Raw genomic sequence first — 20,212 nt, 5'->3', positions numbered from 1 at the left:
TGATTCTATCCGTGTAGTACAATATTTTGGACACACAGAAGGAATATTTCCATGCTGTATCATGCTACCTCTGAAAAATTCACTTTTTCTGAAATACCCCTGAGGACACGGAAGTTGCCAGATTGGATCAGACCTAGGGTCCACTTACTGCAGTCCCCTGTCTCTGACAGTGGGCAGTGCCAGATGTTGCAGAGGAACATGGGGAAAAAAAGCCACAGTATGTGGAGGTTGAAGAGTGGGTCCACTAGATATTCTTCTCTAAATCCCTTATAGCGACATTATTTACATGGGGAAAATGAGGCATCCAGCCCCCTTTAACTTGCTGTGAAAGTTGGGCACATAACTGCACTTTACACCTTTGAAAAAATCTTCCCCTTTGCTTCTTGTCAAAGTCCCTAAATTTCCCAAGACCTCAGTCCATCTGGTATATTATATTGCATACATTTTCTTTCTCCCCACCTATTTCTGTTATAGAAAGTTCTTCAACTAAGTACCTAAAAAATGGAAATAGAAAATATTTGGCCTGTGTGTCTACAATTCTAATGCTATTGGTGCCTTGTTTTCTCTGTTGAATGTCTGTGTCATGAACATTCTCTTCCTTGCATTGCTAGGCTGAAGATGAAGAAGGCTACCGTAAACTGATTGACCAGAAGAAAGACCGACGTCTGGCATACTTGCTGCAGCAGACTGACGAATATGTGGCTAACCTAACTAGTTTGGTGTGGGAGCACAAGCAGGCACAAGCAGCCAAAGAGAAGAAGAAGAGGAGGAGAAGAAAGAAGGCAAGTATAAAACTGAGCTACAACAACATCTTTTTTTGCCCTGCCTTTCAGTATAACTCTTGGCAGATTGGCAGATAAAACTCTTTGCAGTAAGCTTACACAGATCAAGGTGCCTGAAATCTTATATACTACAGAATGACTAACAATAAATGAGTTTTTAATTACCTACCTCCCTCCACCACACAAAATCTGCCATAATGATGATATTAGGGCTGTGCAAAACAGCATCATTCCGTTTCACCTTGAGTTTTGGTGGTTCGAGGGAACAGTGTTTCTTCTCGAATTTCATTTCGAGTCAAAACAGCTGTTCCGTCTTCCAGATTGTTAGTGAATATAATAAACAAAACCAGCCTCAGGACTGACCCCTGTGGCACTCCACTTGATACCGGCTGCCAACTAGATCTCAAGCCATTGATCAGTACCCATTGAGCCTGATGATCTAGCCAGCTTTCTGTTCACCTTACAGTCCATTCATCCAACCCATACTTCCTTAGCTTGCTTGTGAGAATGTTGTGGGGAGACTGTGTTGATGGTATTAGGGTTGCAGATGACAAGTAATTTGTTGGAACAGATGACTAGCATACTTCTTTCAGAGAGAGAAACTAAATAACTTGAGGTTACCCAGGACATTAGTGGTGGCAGAGGGAAATGAACCCAAGTCTCCCAGATTCTAGGTCAGTACATTTACCACTAGGGCATTCCTCCTCCTGTAGTTTAATGTTGTAAGAGAAATACTTGTTAAGTAATAGCTTAATATTAGCATGACTCCTGAATTCTTTCTGTACTTTGGAAGATGAATAAGAGGACTCTACTGGTGATTTTCATTGCTGGTTTTCATGTTATAATTCATCTTAGCATAAGCAGGAAGTAATAATAGTTAAACTCATTTGTCTGGTTGTATGTAAACAAAAAGTGCACCAGCTAGTTTTTCTAGCATTTTAATCATAGATTTTGAAATCATAGCAAATTTGGGTTGGAAGTGACCTCAGGAGGTCATCTGGTCCAACCTCCTGCTCAAAGCAGGACCATCCCCAACTAGATCATTCTAGCCAGGGTGAGCCAGGCCTTAAACACCTCTAAGGATGGAGATTCCACCACCTCTCTAGGAAACTCATTCCAGTGCTTTACCACCACCTCCTGTTGTTGAGACCATTACTCCTTGTTCTTTCATCTGAGAATGGTCTAACTCGATCCTCTTTGGAACCACCCTTCAGGTAGTTAAATGTTGCTATCGGTACCCCCCTAAGTCTTCTCTTCTGCAAACTAAGCCCAGTTCCCTCAGCCTCTCCTCATAAATCATGTGCCCCAGCCCCCAAACCATTTTTGTAGCCCTCCACTGGACTCTTTTTCTTGTCCAAATACTTTCTGTAGTGCGGGCCCCAAAGCTGGACACAGTACTTCAGATGTGGCCTCAACAGTACTGAATAGAGAGGAATAACTACTTCCCTTGATCTGCTGGCAATGCTTCTACTAAAGCAGCCCAGTATGCTGTTAGACTTCTTGGCAACGAGGGCACACTGTTGATTCGTATCTAATTTATTGTCCACTGTAACCTCCACGTCCTATTCTGCAGAGCTGCTGCTTAGCCAGTTGGTCCCAAGCCTCTAGCGGTGTATGGGATTCTTCCATCCTAAGTGCAGGACTTCGCACTGGTCCTTATTGAACTGCATGAGATTTCTTTTGGCCCAATCCTCCAATTTGCTAGGTCACTGAATCCTAGACTTACCCTCCAGCATATCTCCTACTCCCCCCAGCTTGGTGTCATCTGTGAACTTGCTGAGGGTGCACTCCATCCCTCCATGGGCTAGAACAACTCAGCTTCAATCTGGCACAGGCTGGTTGGCTTTAATGTCATCCAGGAACAGGTTTGTCTGTGCAGTGATCAGACAGCTGGGAGCTGTCCCCATGCAGCCCCCACTTTCCAGCCCCATACTCCCTGGTTGGGGTATGAGTGCAACTTCCAGTAGGAAGGGAGCTGCATTGGGCCAGGGAACTGGAAGCTGTACCCAGTCCAATTGCCCATGCTTCCCACCCCGCTGCTCCCTGCTGCAGCATGGGCACAGCATCTATCTGGTAGGGAACTGACTGGGGCCAGGCAGCTGGAACCTGTGTCTGCACTGTGGCCACTTCTTCACCCCTCCCCTTCTTCCTCCTGCCTCCCCCCCGCAGGTGCAGCTTCCAGCTACCTGGCCCTAGTTCAGCTCCTCACTACCCAGCCCTGGTGTTGGTAAATCCAGTGGTTCCACAGGGTGGATCTGGCCTGCAGGACATATGTTCCTGACTCATGATCCAAGAAGTTGGACAGCTCCCAGTGTAGATGTTCCTGGGAGGAGGGCCATACTTGATGCCCATCTTGCTGGGGTCATCTGACCCCAGTGGTCTTTCTTGCCCAAGTGCAGGGGGGCTGGACCTGATGATCTGTAAGGTTGCTTGCAGCCCCTAAACACTATGAAACTGAATACTAAAGGCCACAGGTCATGGAGGGGCTTCTCCATGGATGGAATGACTGAACAGTGATGGAACACTGTGAGGAGGATACAAATAAAGGGGTTTGGGGAGGAGGTAGGAAGAGGCCCAGGGAGTGCAGCATAGAGGGCTGAGTGTGGCTGACCTGGTCTACCCTTATAGCTGTGCAGGGCTGTCTGTTGGGACACAGTGGAGTAGGATGGGCTTGAGTTCTCATGCCTCAAACCCATGAGCCAAACCTAAAAGGGACAAATTTGCTGCTTCGTGGGACACAGTGTCACAGATGAGGTTGTAGAGAAAATGGATAGACTGGTTGAGAGATGCTGGAAAAAATGTCTATTAACTTCCCAAACAGGGAGACCACAAACTGTGACTCAGTGAAATGAGAGGGATGGAGGACCCTACTTCTTTTCTACAAACACCCTAAGTACAGCTGTAAATACAGTAAAAGCCCTGTTTTCCAGCATGAGTATGGAATGGGGGATGCTGGTAATTTAAAAATGCCGGTGACCTAGAATCATAGAAAATCAGAGTTGGAAGGGACCTCAGGAGGTTATCTAGTCCAGCCCCCACATGTGGGTTTTGCCTCTAATGCCCTAAGTTATCATTATCTAGGAAATTCAAGCTGTCCTCTGCTATATGGCTCTTGTTGCCCGGATCTGTGCTGCTGTCCAACCACTGTTTTGCTTCTCTTTATTGACTTTCAATACTGCTATGATGTCACTGGGTGTTATGATGCAGTTTTCAACAACGAAGGCTGTAAAATGGGTCTCTTGGAAAGCTAGGGGACTTGAAACCTTTAGTGTGGAGTAAGAACAGGAACTCCCCTGGGAGCCCCATGAGTAAAGGTGGTAGTGAAAGGATCACCAAGAATTCTTTTTTTTTTTTTAATACATAGCTAAGACGCTACATGCTTAAGGAACATCCATGCCACTATATGTGAGCTTTGAAGCACTGCATGCTAGCGCTGCAGCTTTTCATAGAAGTATTTAAAAAAGAAAAACCTTTCAGTCTGAGGCACAGGGGTTTCTGGCTGGATGCAGAGTGGGGGGAGGGGGATGGTGGCCACATGGGGGCGGGGGGTGAGAGGGGTGGTGGCAACCATATACGGCATGGCGGCAGCACAAGGGGTGGCTGCTGCATGCGAGCTTTCCCCCCCACCCTGAGTCCGTCTGGCCAACTGGAAATTCCGGTTAATAGAAATGCCAGTTAGTAAAATGCCAGATAACAGGGCTTTAACTGTACTAAGAAATAATAAATGGGCAGCGTTAAGAATGACTGACTTCAAAAGTTCCCCTTCTTTTCCTATGCCCATCTGAAAGTCAGCTGCATCTTTTAAGAATACAGTTCTAACACAAAGGGCCCACAGCCTGCAGAATAAGGAGGTAGTTTCTTAAAAATCAGATGTTGGAGTAGTTGTCCAAATTATCTGCAAAAGCAGTGTTTGATTTAATATGCCTAGTTCTCGCAGATAGCACACCTATGTTTTGTGTAACACATAATTATTAACTACATCTTATTTGGTATTTGTGTTGACACTCCCTCACATCATTTGTCTGTGCATGGAACTATTCCAGTACCCTTCTTAGAATATATCCATGCTGGAAATTAGAGTGCCTCCTAATGATGTCAATACCAACATGAGTTCTTAATATTGAAAAGTAGTGTAAAAGGAGGCTATAATACCTGGTGCTATGTATTCTGCCCAGCCCATTAGGGAAAGGAAAAATGTTGGTATAAACCTATGCTTATCATCTGCAGCCTCTGAGGCTGCTGAGGAATGCCATCAAGCAATTTTGTTCATCTGTCAGGGAGATATTAGCAAAAACAAATATGCCTAGTGTGTGCTATGATTTATACTGATATGAATTAATTTGTTGCTTAACTGTGAACTTTAGTCACCCAGCAAGTTGTTATTGTAGCTTTCTTTCTCAGTCACAAGCATTAGACCTCTGCTCTTCTGTTACCTAATCCATGTAAAATGCAGCTTAATCTGTTTAAAAATATAATTATGTGTTCTGGCCTTACATAGGAGCAGATGAGAGAGTCCTTAAGATTTGCTGCTAAGGGTGAGCACTGATGAAGTGGATGGTGCAGAAGTACCTCTCTTATGGCTAGCATCACTCTGTATAATTAGGAAATGAGTCCTATTTACCCAAGAGACCAGACTAGTTATAAAGAAAGCATTTTTGCTGTTGGGTAAATAGGGCTTGGGGTTTTTTTCTGGTTATAATTCTGCACTTGGTGGAAACAGCTCCTTTTGAATTGCTTTAGTCTTTTGTACAATTGCATAACTGGGCCATTCATTTTCAGTGGAGATCTCTATTGCACAAGCCTGAGATTTTTGCCACCTCATTAAAGGAGGCATAAGGTCTGTGGCTAATTGCCTGGACAAGAGATCAGAGAAACAGAAAAACAGGGCTAGAAAGGCTCTTCAGATGTCATCTAGTCCCACCCTGCTTAAGGCTAAACCATCCCAAACAAATGTTTGTCTGATATGCACTTACACTTCCAGTCATGGAGATTCCACTATCTCAGTGGAATCAGTAGAAGTTCCTATGTGTAGCATCCATGATTCAAGACTCATTTGAGGTTTCTCACAAGCGTCATGAACAAATTTGGTATAGAGAGCATTCAAAATATGTCTTCAGTACTTAGCATACACGAATCAGACACATAGCTCTTCATTTGTTTGTGGAAACAGTAGCAGATGGAATTAAGAGTAGTAGAATGAGGTATCTCTTTCTGGAATCATAGGGCACCTATACATGTGCCTGGTGCCTGCTCCAGTGCTTTCTAATTAGAACACGTCAGAGCAGACTCAATTAATGATGTCTGCTGGAGTGTTCTAATTAGAACACTGCAGCACCCTCGGTGTCACGTGTATTCAGCATCCCCATGTTTCAAAATGGTGGCAAGGGTGTTTTAACTAAAGCTTGTTGAAAGAAGTGCCCTGCCAGCATTTTGAAGTGTGGGATGCTGAATACACAAGGCGCTGCAGGCATTTTAATTAGAGCAGCTCCCAAGAAAATGGCCTCCTCCCTACCCCCACCCTGGAACAGGTGTAAAGACACCCATAAATGGATCATTCCCTTAAGTTTTTTGATGTCTATGAGTGTCTGAGAAGTACCTCTTTATAATTTGTCCATATTGCTTACCATCAAAGATGGACACGGTTCTCAAACATGGCTCTTAATCCTCCCTTTATGCACTCTAGGTCTCAGTCATAAATAAAAAAGAAAAGTACTTCTATACAGTCATATTCCCTGCATATCATTTTGTGCCTTTGCCCTCCATAACTGAATAACCAATTTGGAATAATTTCTTGTGGAACTGTTGCTTAGTGGAGATTATGAGCAAAATCCTCTTTCACTTTATATGCTAAAATGGCTATGTAACTGCTGTTTTTGGCACCTATGGCTTGCAATCTTACTACTGTGTTTCCTCAGTAGGCTGTGCTCTGTCTGGGCAGGTGCACCACTCCATTTGCACATACCTGAGCATAAATTCTGAAATTGTGGCCCAGCAAGGGCAAGGAAGAGGCTGTCCTATGTTTCAGCATAGTTACTAGGGCACTTTCCCAAGCAACAAGAGACCCAGTTGTAGGTTCCCGCTCTCAGATAGGGTTTGAATCTACATCTTTCCAACTTCCCAAGACAAGTGTGCTCAACACCAGGCTATAGTTTAAACATTTTCAGACTCTCTCTCTAGCCCTTCTCTTGAAGCTGAGCCACTGCACTTTACATTTAGTAGTCATTGGATAAAATTGATGAGGCATAGTGGAGAAGATTCTGCACTATTGGGACCAAGAGTCCATCCTAGAACCCAGGGCCCATTCCCTTCCAGGTTATCATCCATCTCACTGAACCACACACCATCCAGCTTTTTCTCTTCCTGCTGGTCCTATGTATCTTTCTTGGCTGCTAAAGGGATCAGCTTTAAGTGGAGGACAGGAGAGTGGAACTGGATAAAGGTTTGCCCATTCTTGATAGTTAGGGTACTGTGCTGGCAAGTCAGAGAGATACAGGTTAAAACTCCTACTGGATAATGGGGAGCTAGAACCAGGGTCTCCTGTTGCCTGCATAAGTGCCCTAATACCTCTGGTATGGAGCTACAACATGGGAAGCTTCTCCTACTCCAGCATCTAACATCCTTCAGTCATGAGTTTTTGCAAAGTACAATTTCATTACATATGGTGCTACATACCTTCCTGGCCAGAGTGTAGCCTACTGAGCCTGCTCAGTTGTAATATGAGCACTGGAGTAAGATTGCAAACTGTGCATAAATGCCACAAATGGCAGCTATGTGGCTAGATAATGGCCATTTGGGTGTGTAAAATGAAATATTCTGCCCTGTACCTCTGCAGCACCAGTTACTTAGGAGGAACCAATCATGTTGTTTTTGTGCCAGTTAGGCGAATTTTTCTGTTATAGGCTGTAATTTATTGATCCTAGATGTGCTCATCTTAGTAATAGCTTGGCAGGTGGCAAGCTGTAATCACCATGAACTAGCCTGTGCTAAAATGCTGATGATTTTTGTTCCCCATGCAGCCTGCCCGCTTGTTTCATCTACCTGTTATATTAGATTGGAAAATTTTTGGATCAGGGATTCTCATTTTGTGGAGTACCCAGGGAGATCCCCACCTGGCTGGCCTGGAACTAGTGCAATAGAGATGTTAAATAATAGGCTTGCCCAGTGATGGATATCTACATTTCTTCCATTACTTTTATTTACTGCACTCTTTTTTCCCCCTCCTCCTTTCCTGGGCAATTTTAGTTGCAGTAATCTGTTAGTGTTAGGTTATGTATACTCGTTATTTTTAATGCTATATATGGTCTCACAGCACTACAGAAAAGTGAGTGTACATGTGTTCAGGTTGTTTGAAAAGATGTAAAGATGGTAGGTCCGTCACAAAAATGGCAAAGCCATCACAAAAATGTGGCTGTCTGAAAGTCTGCAGAAAATTGGTTATGCTACCCCAGCAGCAGGTGGGGAAAAACCTGCTCAACCAGTGCATTCTGAGGACTCAAGGTCAAATCTCTGCCATCATGGACCAGTATGCCCGCCCCCTCTTCTCCTTACTGGGCACAGTTCATATATTCCCTGTCAACAGATTTCCATTTCCCTGGAGGGCTGAATTGAGCGGCCTTCCAACGACTGTTCATGTTGTTCTTGAATAACTTTCAGCTAATATTGAGCAACATGTAAAGTGTGGGCCCCTCTTCACTGTTCTACAAGTGACATCTTTAGTAAGGGAAGAATTAGGGAATTTCAAATAAGAAATCCCGAAATTTCCAGGTCAACTGTTTGACAGTATATTCTTTGCATCTTATTCTGATGCCATTCTGTGACTCTTCCCTCATGTCTCATTTAGCTTCCTTTTAACGTGGTAACATATGCTGTACATTCTGTTTAGGAAGTGGAATTAAATTACTCCGCTCTGTCAGAGAGATGCCTCATGCCTGATTCACTGTGAAGCACACTTAAAACCTACTGCTACTCTGTGTTCAGCAGATTTTTAGATTTCCAAGGAACAGAAACTTGATTTTGAGTTCAAAGAAATGCTGCTAATCATTGAGCTGCTGTCATATGGGACAAATTCTGCTCTAACTTGCACCAGCAGTGCGCCTATATAACTCCACTTATTTTAATTTATAAAATAGATTATCTCTGGAAAATCTTCCTGCTAAATCCATCTGGTTGGTATGCTGATAAGAGAGAGGAGATGCAGAATCCCATTGTGAGGTGTCACAGTTTTGTGCACACCTAGACTTCAGTTTCTTCTTCCTCCTTTCCACAGACAAAAATAATGCCATGGTTTTACTGTGCTTCTCAATAAGACAAAAATACAGTAGGAGGAGAGTCTGCCTGCATTATTTAAGGTTTGGATTTTTATTGCTGTGTCTATCAGCAAGATTCTCTCAGTAGTTGCTCACTTTTATCAGTTAGCATGTCAGTAAAATGCCATGAATTGAAAGTGGCAGTACAAACTTTCATAAGCTGTTGGAGAACTCTTTAAGAACCTAAATTGTCTTTATTAATCATGTTGAGGTTCAAGGAAGGAGCAATACATGAGCAGCTTCAAGTATAGTTTAATGATTGTAACTCATTGGTTATTTATTATAAGGTAATAGAAGTTACTATACTAAACTTGGTGATAGTATTTTTAAGACTCAGTATCAGTGCGCATTTAAAAAGAACATATGTTGTAAATATCTAAAGTTTTAGGAAGGTTAAGCACTTCAGGGCATATCTGTTTTAGCCATTCATGGTGGAATGTAGTCATGAAAAAATGAGACTGGTGTCTTGGGAGCATGAAGGTTATTTAATAGAATTATTGATGAAGGAAAGTCTTCCAAAATGTAGCTGAGCCATGTCCTCTGCTGCACATATGTTGAAGTTCGCACCTTTTTGCTAATAGGTTCTGAGCTTGGCATTGCAATCAGAAGGATGTAAAACAAAAGAAAGATAACACTGAGAAGCTTGACCAGAAGTAGAGATTTGAATTGGAATGGGTAAACATACCAGACAGAAGGATAGATAAACCTTCACTACATTTATTAAAGAAAGAAAGATAGCATTTAAATACTCATTGCCCTACAGACACACACATTACATAAAATATGGTTCTAGTCTACAAAAAATGATTGCTAAAATAACCTATTTTTACTTTTAAAAAAATCTGTTCCCTTTATGTTTTCACAGGCAAATCTGCTTACTTTAGAAACAAAAGTAAAATTAGGTTCTTGCTAGCACTGCAGAGTCAACACTGTAACAGGAGGGGGAGCTGAATTCTGTTCTTTCTCACACATCAACAGAATTGTTAGCCAAGTTCCAACTGCAGAGGTATATTATACCCTCTGTTACTCTCATGCTACCCCAGTGTCTTAAACTGAGGTAACTAAGTGCCAGATGTAGCACACAGAATAGTAGTGCAGAGGAAAAGAAGAATCTAGCTTGATTGTGGAAGTTACTCTTCTGTCTGTTAGCCCCTTATAGATTTTCTGTTTGTAAACTGTGTGTCTGTGATCTGGAATAATTGGCATTTAATGAAAAGAAGCCCCCTAGTGCTCTTTCCAGTCACATTTCAAAGTAGAACTGAGTTATGTGCACATTCAAAAAGCTGGTTACATGAACAATATGTTCATAGCTTTTCCAGATTTAGGGCAGCTAAGAGTAAAATATATGAAAACTATTGTTATTTTAAGTATGTTTCCATTGCATGTAGGAACCCCAGTTCCAGCCCAGAAATCCATTGTGCTGATTGGGCGCGTCTACATATGCCCCTACGGCGCCTTTGTTACTGCGCCTTTTGGAAGTGCTAAATCACGGCGCAGTGACAGCCTGTACTGAGCCATGTGCGCTGCGCACAGTTATTTTTAGCAACTACTTCAGCAAAGCGGCATGCTATCTTCGGGGAGTGCATTGTACGGTGAAGTAGCTGCTGGTCATGTGTAGACGCATGTGGATGCTACGTCGTCATAGCACCATGTGTAGACATGCCCATTGAGAACAAAATGTCTCCTGCTCTTGCCCTTCAGTTTCCATTGTTTGTTTTTTGAGTTTATCATTTCCTATACTCTTTTAAAATAGAGCCTAACATTATGTCTGTGTTTTTCATTATAGAAGGCAGAGGAGAATGCAGAAGGAATGGGATCTGGTCTTGGTCCTGATGGAGAGGTAAGAATATGAAAAGCCTTTTTCTCAAAGGGCTAGGTTTTTCTGAAGAAATGGCATTATTTGTTGCTCATGATTTAAATAACAAGGAGGCAGATACCAGAAGCTTTACACAAAGGACACTGGAATTAGTCACATGAGCAAGGACTACTAGTGTAAGAGTTGTAGATATATCATGTTAACACATAATGTTGTGTTACTTCAGTTGTAATACTTCAGAGTTTAAGAGCAAAAACACTTTATGCAACAGTGACTATATTGTCCCAGCCTTTAGTTCAAATCAGTATGAACTGATCATTTCTCCTTTACATATAAAGAAAGGTTGAATGATTCTGCTTATTTTACCTGTGTCTTGTCTACACGTGAAAGTTGTATAATTTAACTATACTGGTATAGTTAAAGAGTACAGTAAAGTCCCAAGTGTATATTCATTTATATTGGTGAAATGTGTTTATATCAGGATAGCTTATTCCTGTATGAAAAAGAGGTATAGATTATGGTGGTATAACAGACCTTTATAACTGTTTTGATAATATTAATAATAGCAAAAAATTCTTTCCTTGAATTAATTTAGTTTACACTGACACAAAAATCTGTGTGCAGGCCAGGGCTTGGAAAAACAAGGAAGGTCATTCTGGTCTGTTTTAGATTTGTTGAAGTATTATTGATAGGTAAAAAGGGGTTTATTGTGAGCGCTTAACATGGTAATTGAAGGAAAGTAGATGACTTCATCTACTTAAAATGTTAAAGCCTCTCTATATTTAAAAAGAACAAAAGCCCAATAAATATTTTTCTTGTAGACCCCCATTAATCTGAGAGAGACCAGTAAGTGTTTCTGCTTAATAGCCTCTTCACTCAGATGCATTTAATACTGGGGTATGTGTTTGAATGTTACACATAGCAATATCATCACCTGGTTCTGGCTAGGTTGTCAAGTGAGAAATGGTTAAATATAATGTCGTTTTTTGATTCTTCATTGATGTTTTGAACCTGAAATTTTGCAGTTGTTGCAAGCTGCCTTTATGGTCCCTGAAGGTCATAGAAAGTCCAGCCAGTTTGAGCTATAATATTTCTTCGCTTTCAGCCCATAGATGAGAGCAGTCAGATGAGTGACCTTCCAGTCAAAGTGACTCACACTGAAACTGGCAAAGTTCTTCTTGGACCAGAAGCACCAAAAGCAAGTCAGCTAGATGCTTGGTTAGAAATGAACCCTGGGTAAGTAGCTAAACAAAGAAACAGGCTTTCTTGTTTCTTGCATCTTTCACTTATTTTGGTATCTCTGACACACCGGTCATTTCTCTCTTTGAATTTTATATACTTGGCTCTTTATAAACTGAGTTGGAGAAAGAGAGATTAGTTTTGTTTCTTTCTAAACTCCTATTCCTTTATCTTCCCTGACAAGCTATGAAGTTGCTCCTAGGTCAGACAGTGAAGACGAAAGTGGGTCTGAATATGAGGAGGAGGTATGTATACTTGTTTTCTATTCTCATGCATTATTAGCCATGAAAATAAGCATTCTTTTCTTAATAATTAGAAAGAGAAAAAAAATCTCATAAGTTTTAAAGAAAAGCAAGTGCTTAAAACAATTGAAACAACTATAATACATGCAAGGAAAACTAGGAAAACACTATTCTCTTCATAACTTTTATCTTTTTCCAGTGTTGATAAATGCTTTCTTGATAATCTGTAGGAGAGGCAAATGTGTTCCTTTTTTTTATTATTAATATTCACTAACCATAACAAACAAGCTCCTATTTAATATAGCACTCAATGAAAGGAGATGCAAAGTCTCTACGATGAATGAAGTTGATTGATATCTTTATGTTTTAGATCCATTTTATCTGTGTGTATTTAGGTTTGTATTTCTCTTCAGAGAGCAATACTTTCTTAATCCTTCTGTTATTAAAATGCTAGCAGCTGAGGAGAGAAGACAAATTTGCTGGTAGTAGTAATCAAGAGTTTGATTCAGTCATTTGCAAAACTGCATTAAAAGCATTTGATAGAGTATGTGTACACAGATCTTGATATTTTACAGCTGCATATCAGCATTTGGGAATTTGATGTTTTTCATGGTAATCCTTCAATGAAGACATTTGGCTGGGATGTTTCAGACAAGGGAGGGAAATGGGACTGATTAAAACAATAAGACCTGTGTGTGTGTTGATTTGTCTCTGTAGATCATCACATCACATGTATAATCTAGGGAGAAGGGTGAGCCCACTGAGACTTTGCTTAGTGCTAGTATAGTGATGGGAGCTGGTGTACATTTATATTTGAAAATAATCTTCAACGCAAAAAAATGCTTGTTTTCTAAAAAAAAAAGTATTGTAAGTATTTTTGGTTAGTTCTCAAGATAGTAAGCTGTGATGATTCAGTAATAAGTTTCTGGTCTATTCAGAATGTTAATTACATGGACATTGATGTAGCACAAATCAGAAAGTAGTGGCAGAGTCCTAAGTTTAATATTAGAAGCTGCTAGCATTGTGCTGATTTAAAACAATTCCAAGGCAATCTAAAGCCTTTGCAGATAGAATTGAATTGTACAAGTTTTAATATAGTAAATATTTTAAAACTGATTAAAAATTGTTTGCTGTAATCTTGCAGAAGCTTATACACCTGCATAATTTGATGTATTAGTAGCAGTAGAAGGAGCTTTTTAGAGATGGGGAAAACTGAGCATAAAGGAGGAAAGTGAGTTGCCCAAGGTTACCCAGCATTCAAGTGGCAAAACTGGAAATAGAAACTAGGTCTTATGTTGTCTTTGTCAGATTCCTTTTGCTGTAAAGCAGTATGAAAGCTGTAGAGAAATACCAGGGTGTAGTTTTGCCAAAGTTGTGACTGAGAAACATTTTTCTTTCCTGTTGATCTGTCCCTTTTCCATCTTTTCTTTAGGATGATGAAGAGGAATCAAGTAGATTAGAAACAGATGAGAAGAGACTTCTAGATCCTAACAGTGAAGAAGTTTCTGAGAAGGATGCTAAACAGATCATTGAGTGAGTGTACTTTAGGAAGTTGCCATACATGGAACAGAGATTATTTTACCTTTAGTTGAAAAATACTTGCATAAATAGTGAGAGTTCACTGAACAAATTTGTATAGGGAGAATTTAACATAATATATGTCATCTGTTCCTACCTTCCAGGACAGCCAAACAAGATGTGGATGATGAATACAGTATGCAGTATAGTGCTAGAGGATCTCAGTCCTACTACACAGTCGCTCATGCAATCACAGAGAGGGTAGAGAAGCAGTCTTCCCTTCTTATTAATGGCACACTAAAACATTACCAGGTAAGAAGTCTCACTGGAGTTTCCTTCTGTAGTTGCAAATTTTTTTCCTTGTAAGGCATTGTTGCTGTTGGTCCTAATCTAGCACCTGGGGTGGGCACAGTGGGGCTGTGCAGAGGTGGTTGTAGGGGGCAGCTGAACCCTAATCTAGCCATGTCGGGGAAGGGGGCTTGGCTTGCCCCAACCTGGCCCCATGGGTGTGTGGGGGCGGGTGGGCAGAGTAGCCCTGATCCAGCCATATGGGGGGAAACAGGGTGTGGCCTAGCCTCAATCCAGCTATGCAGGGGGAGGGGGGCGTGGCTTGACTCTGAGCCCTCCACAGGATTTGGGAATTTGGCAGTGGGGAGAGGTGGCAGTATTAACTGCCACTCCTCCCCCACTGCCAACTTCAACCAATGCATGAGGAGGCCCATGGGCCAGATGCTATGGCTCCATGGGCTGGATTTGGCCCATGGCTGGAGATTGAGCACCCTGGTTGTAAGGTATAAACATTCCTCAGCTGTAAGAACCTCCTTCCTATTTCTGTAACTTACTGTCTTGTTCAGTATGCACTTCCTGTCCCTTTCAGCAAATGAAACAGAGGTTCTACAGGTATACACAATAACCTGTAGGTCTGTTTAGGTTTACTGGATTGGGCAGGGCCCTGTGCATAAAATAGTATGTGATCACATTACTGAAGACAGTATTGAAATAAATATGTGCAACAGGCCAAATCTAGGTTGGCTGTGCATTCTTAATTCTTACACATCCTAAATGTTCTGCTGTTGCAACCCAAGTATTTTCTTAATATAGTTTTCTTGGATGTAGCTAACTACTTCTGAGGCATCAATAGAATTGAAAGAAGTGTTTAGCCATGTTTGCCTGATGCCAGACAGAAGGATGGGCAGGATGGCACCTTAGAGACCAGCTAGTTCACCAGGGCATAGGCTTTCATTGGCTACAACTTTTATTAGATGCTATCGCCTATGAAAGGTTAAGCTTCTCTGAACCAGTTGATCTCTAAGATAACACCCTCAGAGATGCCTTCTTCCATGATAGCACGGACCTCGATTTCTTGAGCTAATAGAATTGCCGATAGCTGTAGATTCTTTATTTGGATCAGCCACTAGTGAAAGGTGAGGCAAATGAGGTTCACAGCTCTTTGTTGGTATCAGGGGAGAATAGAATAGAAGTAAGAATAGAGTAAAGGTGGGAATCCTGGGTTCAATTTCAGATTCTTGAGGGAGTGTGGTCTAGTAGGCAGAGCCTTCCACTTGTGCACTGCACCACTCTACTAACGTTTCCTGCTCACCCCCAAATCCTTGTCTGCATTTCAGTCAGGCTTCTTCCTCTATGTTGTGTGCGCCCCAACGGAAGGCAGTGATGACACAGGAAATATCTGCTCCCTATTCTCCATTTTGTGGCTTACAGCTAGGCTAAGCTTGGATGTATTGTCATGGGGATAATAGAAGGTCCTGCTACCAGAGTGACTTTCCCTAGAGCCAGATTTCAGGTTCTTGCTCCAAAGTATGGAGACACTAGAACTTTACAGTGAAACAGTTGTAAGGATTTTTTTTAATGTCGAGCAACACACTGATTTCCTGTAACCTAATTCTTGAAAACAGCTGAACTGTTATAGTCAAAAAAATTCAAAACAATTATTACCCTGAGGCAGGCATCTGGCATGAGAGATTTTAAATGTGGGTCTTGTAATGAAAAGCGTTAAGAAGCTATAAATACAGGTACTGCCACTGACTCCACCTACGGTATAAAATATAGCAGTTTGATGCTTAGTCCATACTGGGCCTCAAATGTTTTTTGAACTGATATTATGGGATATTATGCGTTTCATTCTTTCATTTACATGCTGGTGGCTCCCAGCACATCTGTTTGTTGAAGGAAACCTAGCATCAAAGCAGTAAGGGAAATGGAAGCCTCACTTTTGTAATATTGGTATTAATTACCTGGCAGATTTCAGATAATTGAAGCTGTTATTCTTCATTTCAGCTCCAGGGCCTGGAGTGGATGGTTTCACTCTACAATAACAATTTGAATGGAATTTTAGCTGATGAAATGGGACTAGGAAAGACCATACAGACTATTGCGCTCATCACTTATCTGATGGAGCACAAAAGACTCAATGGCCCCTATCTTATCATTGTTCCCCTTTCGTAAGTAAACTCCTTCCACTGTTATCATCCTATGCCTTGCAGATTGGTTTATTAGCAGTACATACTTGTTTTTCAGTTAATGGTGAGATGAAGCACACAGTGGGATTACACAGAGCTGGTATTCTGAAAGTAGCCTTTGATTATTTTTTTCCTGAATGATTGGCTGGCATTGGAAGGATGTCCAGATGGCTGATAAAAGCACTTGATGCCATTAGTTTCACTGTACACTCAGCAGGCAAGCTGTATAGTATCTCTTACTCATTGTCATTTATTCCTAACATGATCCTCAGGAGAGGGAATGTACCTTTCTTCTCTATTATATTACATGCTTGCAGTGTCCCTGTTCAACTTTAAAAGTGCTACTTACAGCCTTTTATTTGAGCTTTAAAAGACACCCCACCACATTTTAGGTGATTGTACTTTTAACACCACTGGGTTTTCTTCTAAGTGTAAATAGTTGTCTAGATGTGGACATGTTTCTGATTTACATCCACTGGTCACCAACCTGTGCTTGTCTTTTCTCCCATTTTCCAGGAGCCATATGATATCCCTGTATTTACATTTTTTTCCCTAAAGGTTCTGAACTTTGGTCTTTGCATGATTGATATTTAATTCATGGGGTTTGGGTTTTTTAAACACTTTGTTTAGATGGGCATAAAGCTATTCTAGGTTTTTGTCCCAAATGACACTTAAATTGCCGGTGTGAGGAATGCCCTTGACAGTCTAGAGTCCATCCATTATTTGATTTGTTTCTTTATTGTTGAAAGAGAGGAGCTGAGACTGAGGCATTTATCAGTTTCTTTAGCCATTCTTTAAGACCATTTATTGTACAATGCTGCTTAAATAGTATAGTACAGAAACGCAGGTAGATTAATGATTATACAACAATGGGGCTGGTATTTATGAAATATCATTAAAACAACACAGATACTTTTAACTTTGGACTATATGGGGCTCTGTCTGAGTAGTTCTAATTCTCACCTGTTTGAATTAAACAGCAAAAGATGACTTGAGTCTTTTCTATGAATATCCCCTTCTCCCCTCTCTTGTCTACTAGATCATAGGATTGTAGGGCACCTATACATATGCTGGATGTCTGTTTCGATTTGTGCTAATTAGCACATTTCAGAGCAGACTCAATTAATTGCTGATTAGCATGCTTCTGCAGCCTCCACATCATGTGTATTCAGCATCCCATGCTTAAAAATGGTGTTGGTGGGCCTTTACCTAAAGCTTGTTGAATGAGCTTTCATTAAAACACTCCTACTGCTCTTTTGAACTGTGGGACAGTAAATAGGCATGGCAGTCCAGGCATTTTAGAGTGGCTCCCCTTCAACACACACAACCCCGGAGCATGCGTAAAGATGCCCAGAGGGCTGGAAGGGACCTCACAATGTCATTCAGCCCCGTGTTCAAGGCAGGATCATCTCTGACTAAACCATTCCAGCCAAGTGTCCATCCAACCTACATTAACATGCACCAAAACCTAAGCATGTGCTTATGTACTTTCGCCCATGGGCCAGATGTGGCCTGCCAACTGATTTGTATCTGGCCCACAGGCAGCCAACCGCCAACTCCTGGGATCTAGCCCATGGGTAGCTGGCAGCCTCAGCTGCCATGTTGTGCTAGTGGGAAGGTGGGACTGTTTTCCGTTATGCTGGGTGGGTGGGCAGGACTGCTTCCTCCCAGCACTGATGTGGCAGTGGCAGCTGTGGACCCAGGGGGATGCCCCGATCCCCACTTGGAACCTGCCAGGCACATTCCACAGCTGATGTTGGCACTTGACTAGAGCTGCTTCCACCACACTGCACTGAGGGGGTGGTGGCATAAGCTGCAGACAGGGCTGGCAGGTTCTGGGATGGGGATGGGAATCTGGGCATGCTATGATTCTGCGTAGGGGGTGGTGGGGACGAAGGGAGGGAGGGATAGAGAGAGACAGAGAAGGAGCATGCTAAAGCTCCAGGGAGATGTGGAGAGAGAGAACAAGGTTCGGGGTGTACTAGAGAGAGAGGATCAGGGTATGCTATAGCTCTGGGGAGAGGGAGGATGGGAGTCGGTATGTGCTTCAGCTCTGGGGAGAGAAGGAGAGCGAGCAAGAGAGATGTGGCCCACAAGAGGACACCAAAATTCATTAAGTGGCCCCCGAGTCAAAGTAATTGCCCACCCCTGTGATAAAGTTTATAAATATCTTAAGTTTAAATATATAACAGTTATATTTTTTGTTATTGTTATCTTCTTATCTAGGACATTATCAAACTGGACATATGAATTTGACAAATGGGCTCCTTCTGTGGTTAAAATTTCTTACAAGGTTTGTTTCTCTTTTTATATATATGCGTATATTTATATATATAACAAAAAATGGAAAAGTAAAAAATACAGCCTCTCTTTCCTCGTTTCCTGTGCTCATCTGTAAGCTGTTTGGTTGTAAAGTTTTGTCATGTACATCATGTACTAAACAGTGAGAGTTAATCATCCCAAGAAGATTACTGTAATAAACCATAATTACTTTCAGATAGTGAAATGCAGAAGAAAATTGTTAATTATCATATTGCAAAATTTCTGATGAGAGTAATACAAATGATAAATACTGCACGTTTTGTATAATGCTGAATACTTTGCTGACAAGCTATTGCAGTTTGAATTGTTCATATAAAGGCAAGCAGTTATTAGGGAGACTACTGCATGCTTCTACTTCTGGGTATACTGAATTTTACCCTTTTGAAGGGCTATGGAATGAATTAATATACTGCTGTACGGTTTTTTCATTATGGCATGCTTTTTCTCGGGGAACTAGAGGTAGTAAGTAGAAACAAATTGTATAACATGTTTTTCATGTTTTACTCTCTATATTTCAGGGGACACCTGCTATGCGTCGCTCACTTGTTCCTCAGCTTCGAAGTGGAAAATTTAATGTCCTTTTAACTACTTATGAGTACATAATAAAGGACAAACACATTCTTGCTAAGGTAATGAGACTCCTACCATGTCTTAACTGTAAATTTTCTGCATATTATTGGAACTGTGTGTACTGTTAAGCTCCTGCTATATTGTTTGGGATTATTTGTTTGTGGTGAGAGTTGTTGTTTTTAAAACAGATTCTTGGGATGATCTTGGCCATGCTGAAGTCTTTGCCTTGACTTCACATACTCTTTTATTCCCTATTTACAGTTGCATTTCCTAAGTGATTCACTTTTCCCTGAAAGAATCAAGGTTTTCCTGACTGTGGCTAAGACAATAATTTGCTGCTCTGAGCTCATCGGTACCACAGATATATCTATCTGTATCTATATATATGTCCCTGGAAAAGTGTGATCTTTCTCCACACTGCCTAATGCTATTTTTCCTGATCCTCACTCATGATCCCTGTCTTTCTAGCTATATGTTTCTCAGCAGAAGTGGGCCACTATTACAAAATCATCAGTTGTATAGTATTTTCTTTTCTCATGTGGCTAGGTTGTCACTTATGCCTGGAAAGATCACTTTTCATCACCTATATAAGTGATCCAGATCACTTTTCATCATCTAAAGATGTCCCAGGGGTAATGCATGCATTTAAAAATGTACTGCTAATGTAATTGTACTTTATATACACATAAACCAGACCAGCAAGGTGCACATCTGACTTAGGGAGAAACTTTGTGACTTATTGCCATTCAGTAGCATAACTAGAGATAGGCGGCTGGGACATGATCCCCAGATGTAGAGTTAAAGGGGGTTGCAGTACTTGGGAGGTGGGGGGTTAGGGCCAGCTCAAGGCTTCAGCCATGGGGAGCAGGGGTAGGAGTCCCATGGAAGACAATATTGGTGTGGGAAGAGGTGCTGCTGAATTCTGTGTTGTGACATCGTG

General features: G+C 41.4%; 1 protein-coding gene across 1 annotated transcript in view; it reads left to right on the top strand.

Moving 5' to 3' along the window:
* LOC102370874 (probable global transcription activator SNF2L2) overlaps positions 1–20,212 on the top strand; it is a 139,159-nt gene that overhangs the window by 51,450 nt on the left and 67,497 nt on the right. Inside the window, 9 exon segments of the mRNA XM_025202977.1 lie at positions 612–782; positions 10,875–10,928; positions 12,010–12,140; positions 12,328–12,388; positions 13,818–13,918; positions 14,068–14,215; positions 16,199–16,362; positions 18,607–18,673; positions 19,221–19,331. Coding sequence (XP_025058762.1) covers positions 612–782; positions 10,875–10,928; positions 12,010–12,140; positions 12,328–12,388; positions 13,818–13,918; positions 14,068–14,215; positions 16,199–16,362; positions 18,607–18,673; positions 19,221–19,331 — 1,008 coding nt within the window.

The sequence above is a fragment of the Alligator sinensis genome, unplaced genomic scaffold (assembly GCF_000455745.1).
Source record: "Alligator sinensis unplaced genomic scaffold, ASM45574v1 scaffold308_1, whole genome shotgun sequence".
Taxonomy (NCBI): Eukaryota; Metazoa; Chordata; order Crocodylia; family Alligatoridae; genus Alligator; species Alligator sinensis.
This window is presented reverse-complemented; position numbering and strand designations above follow the sequence as displayed.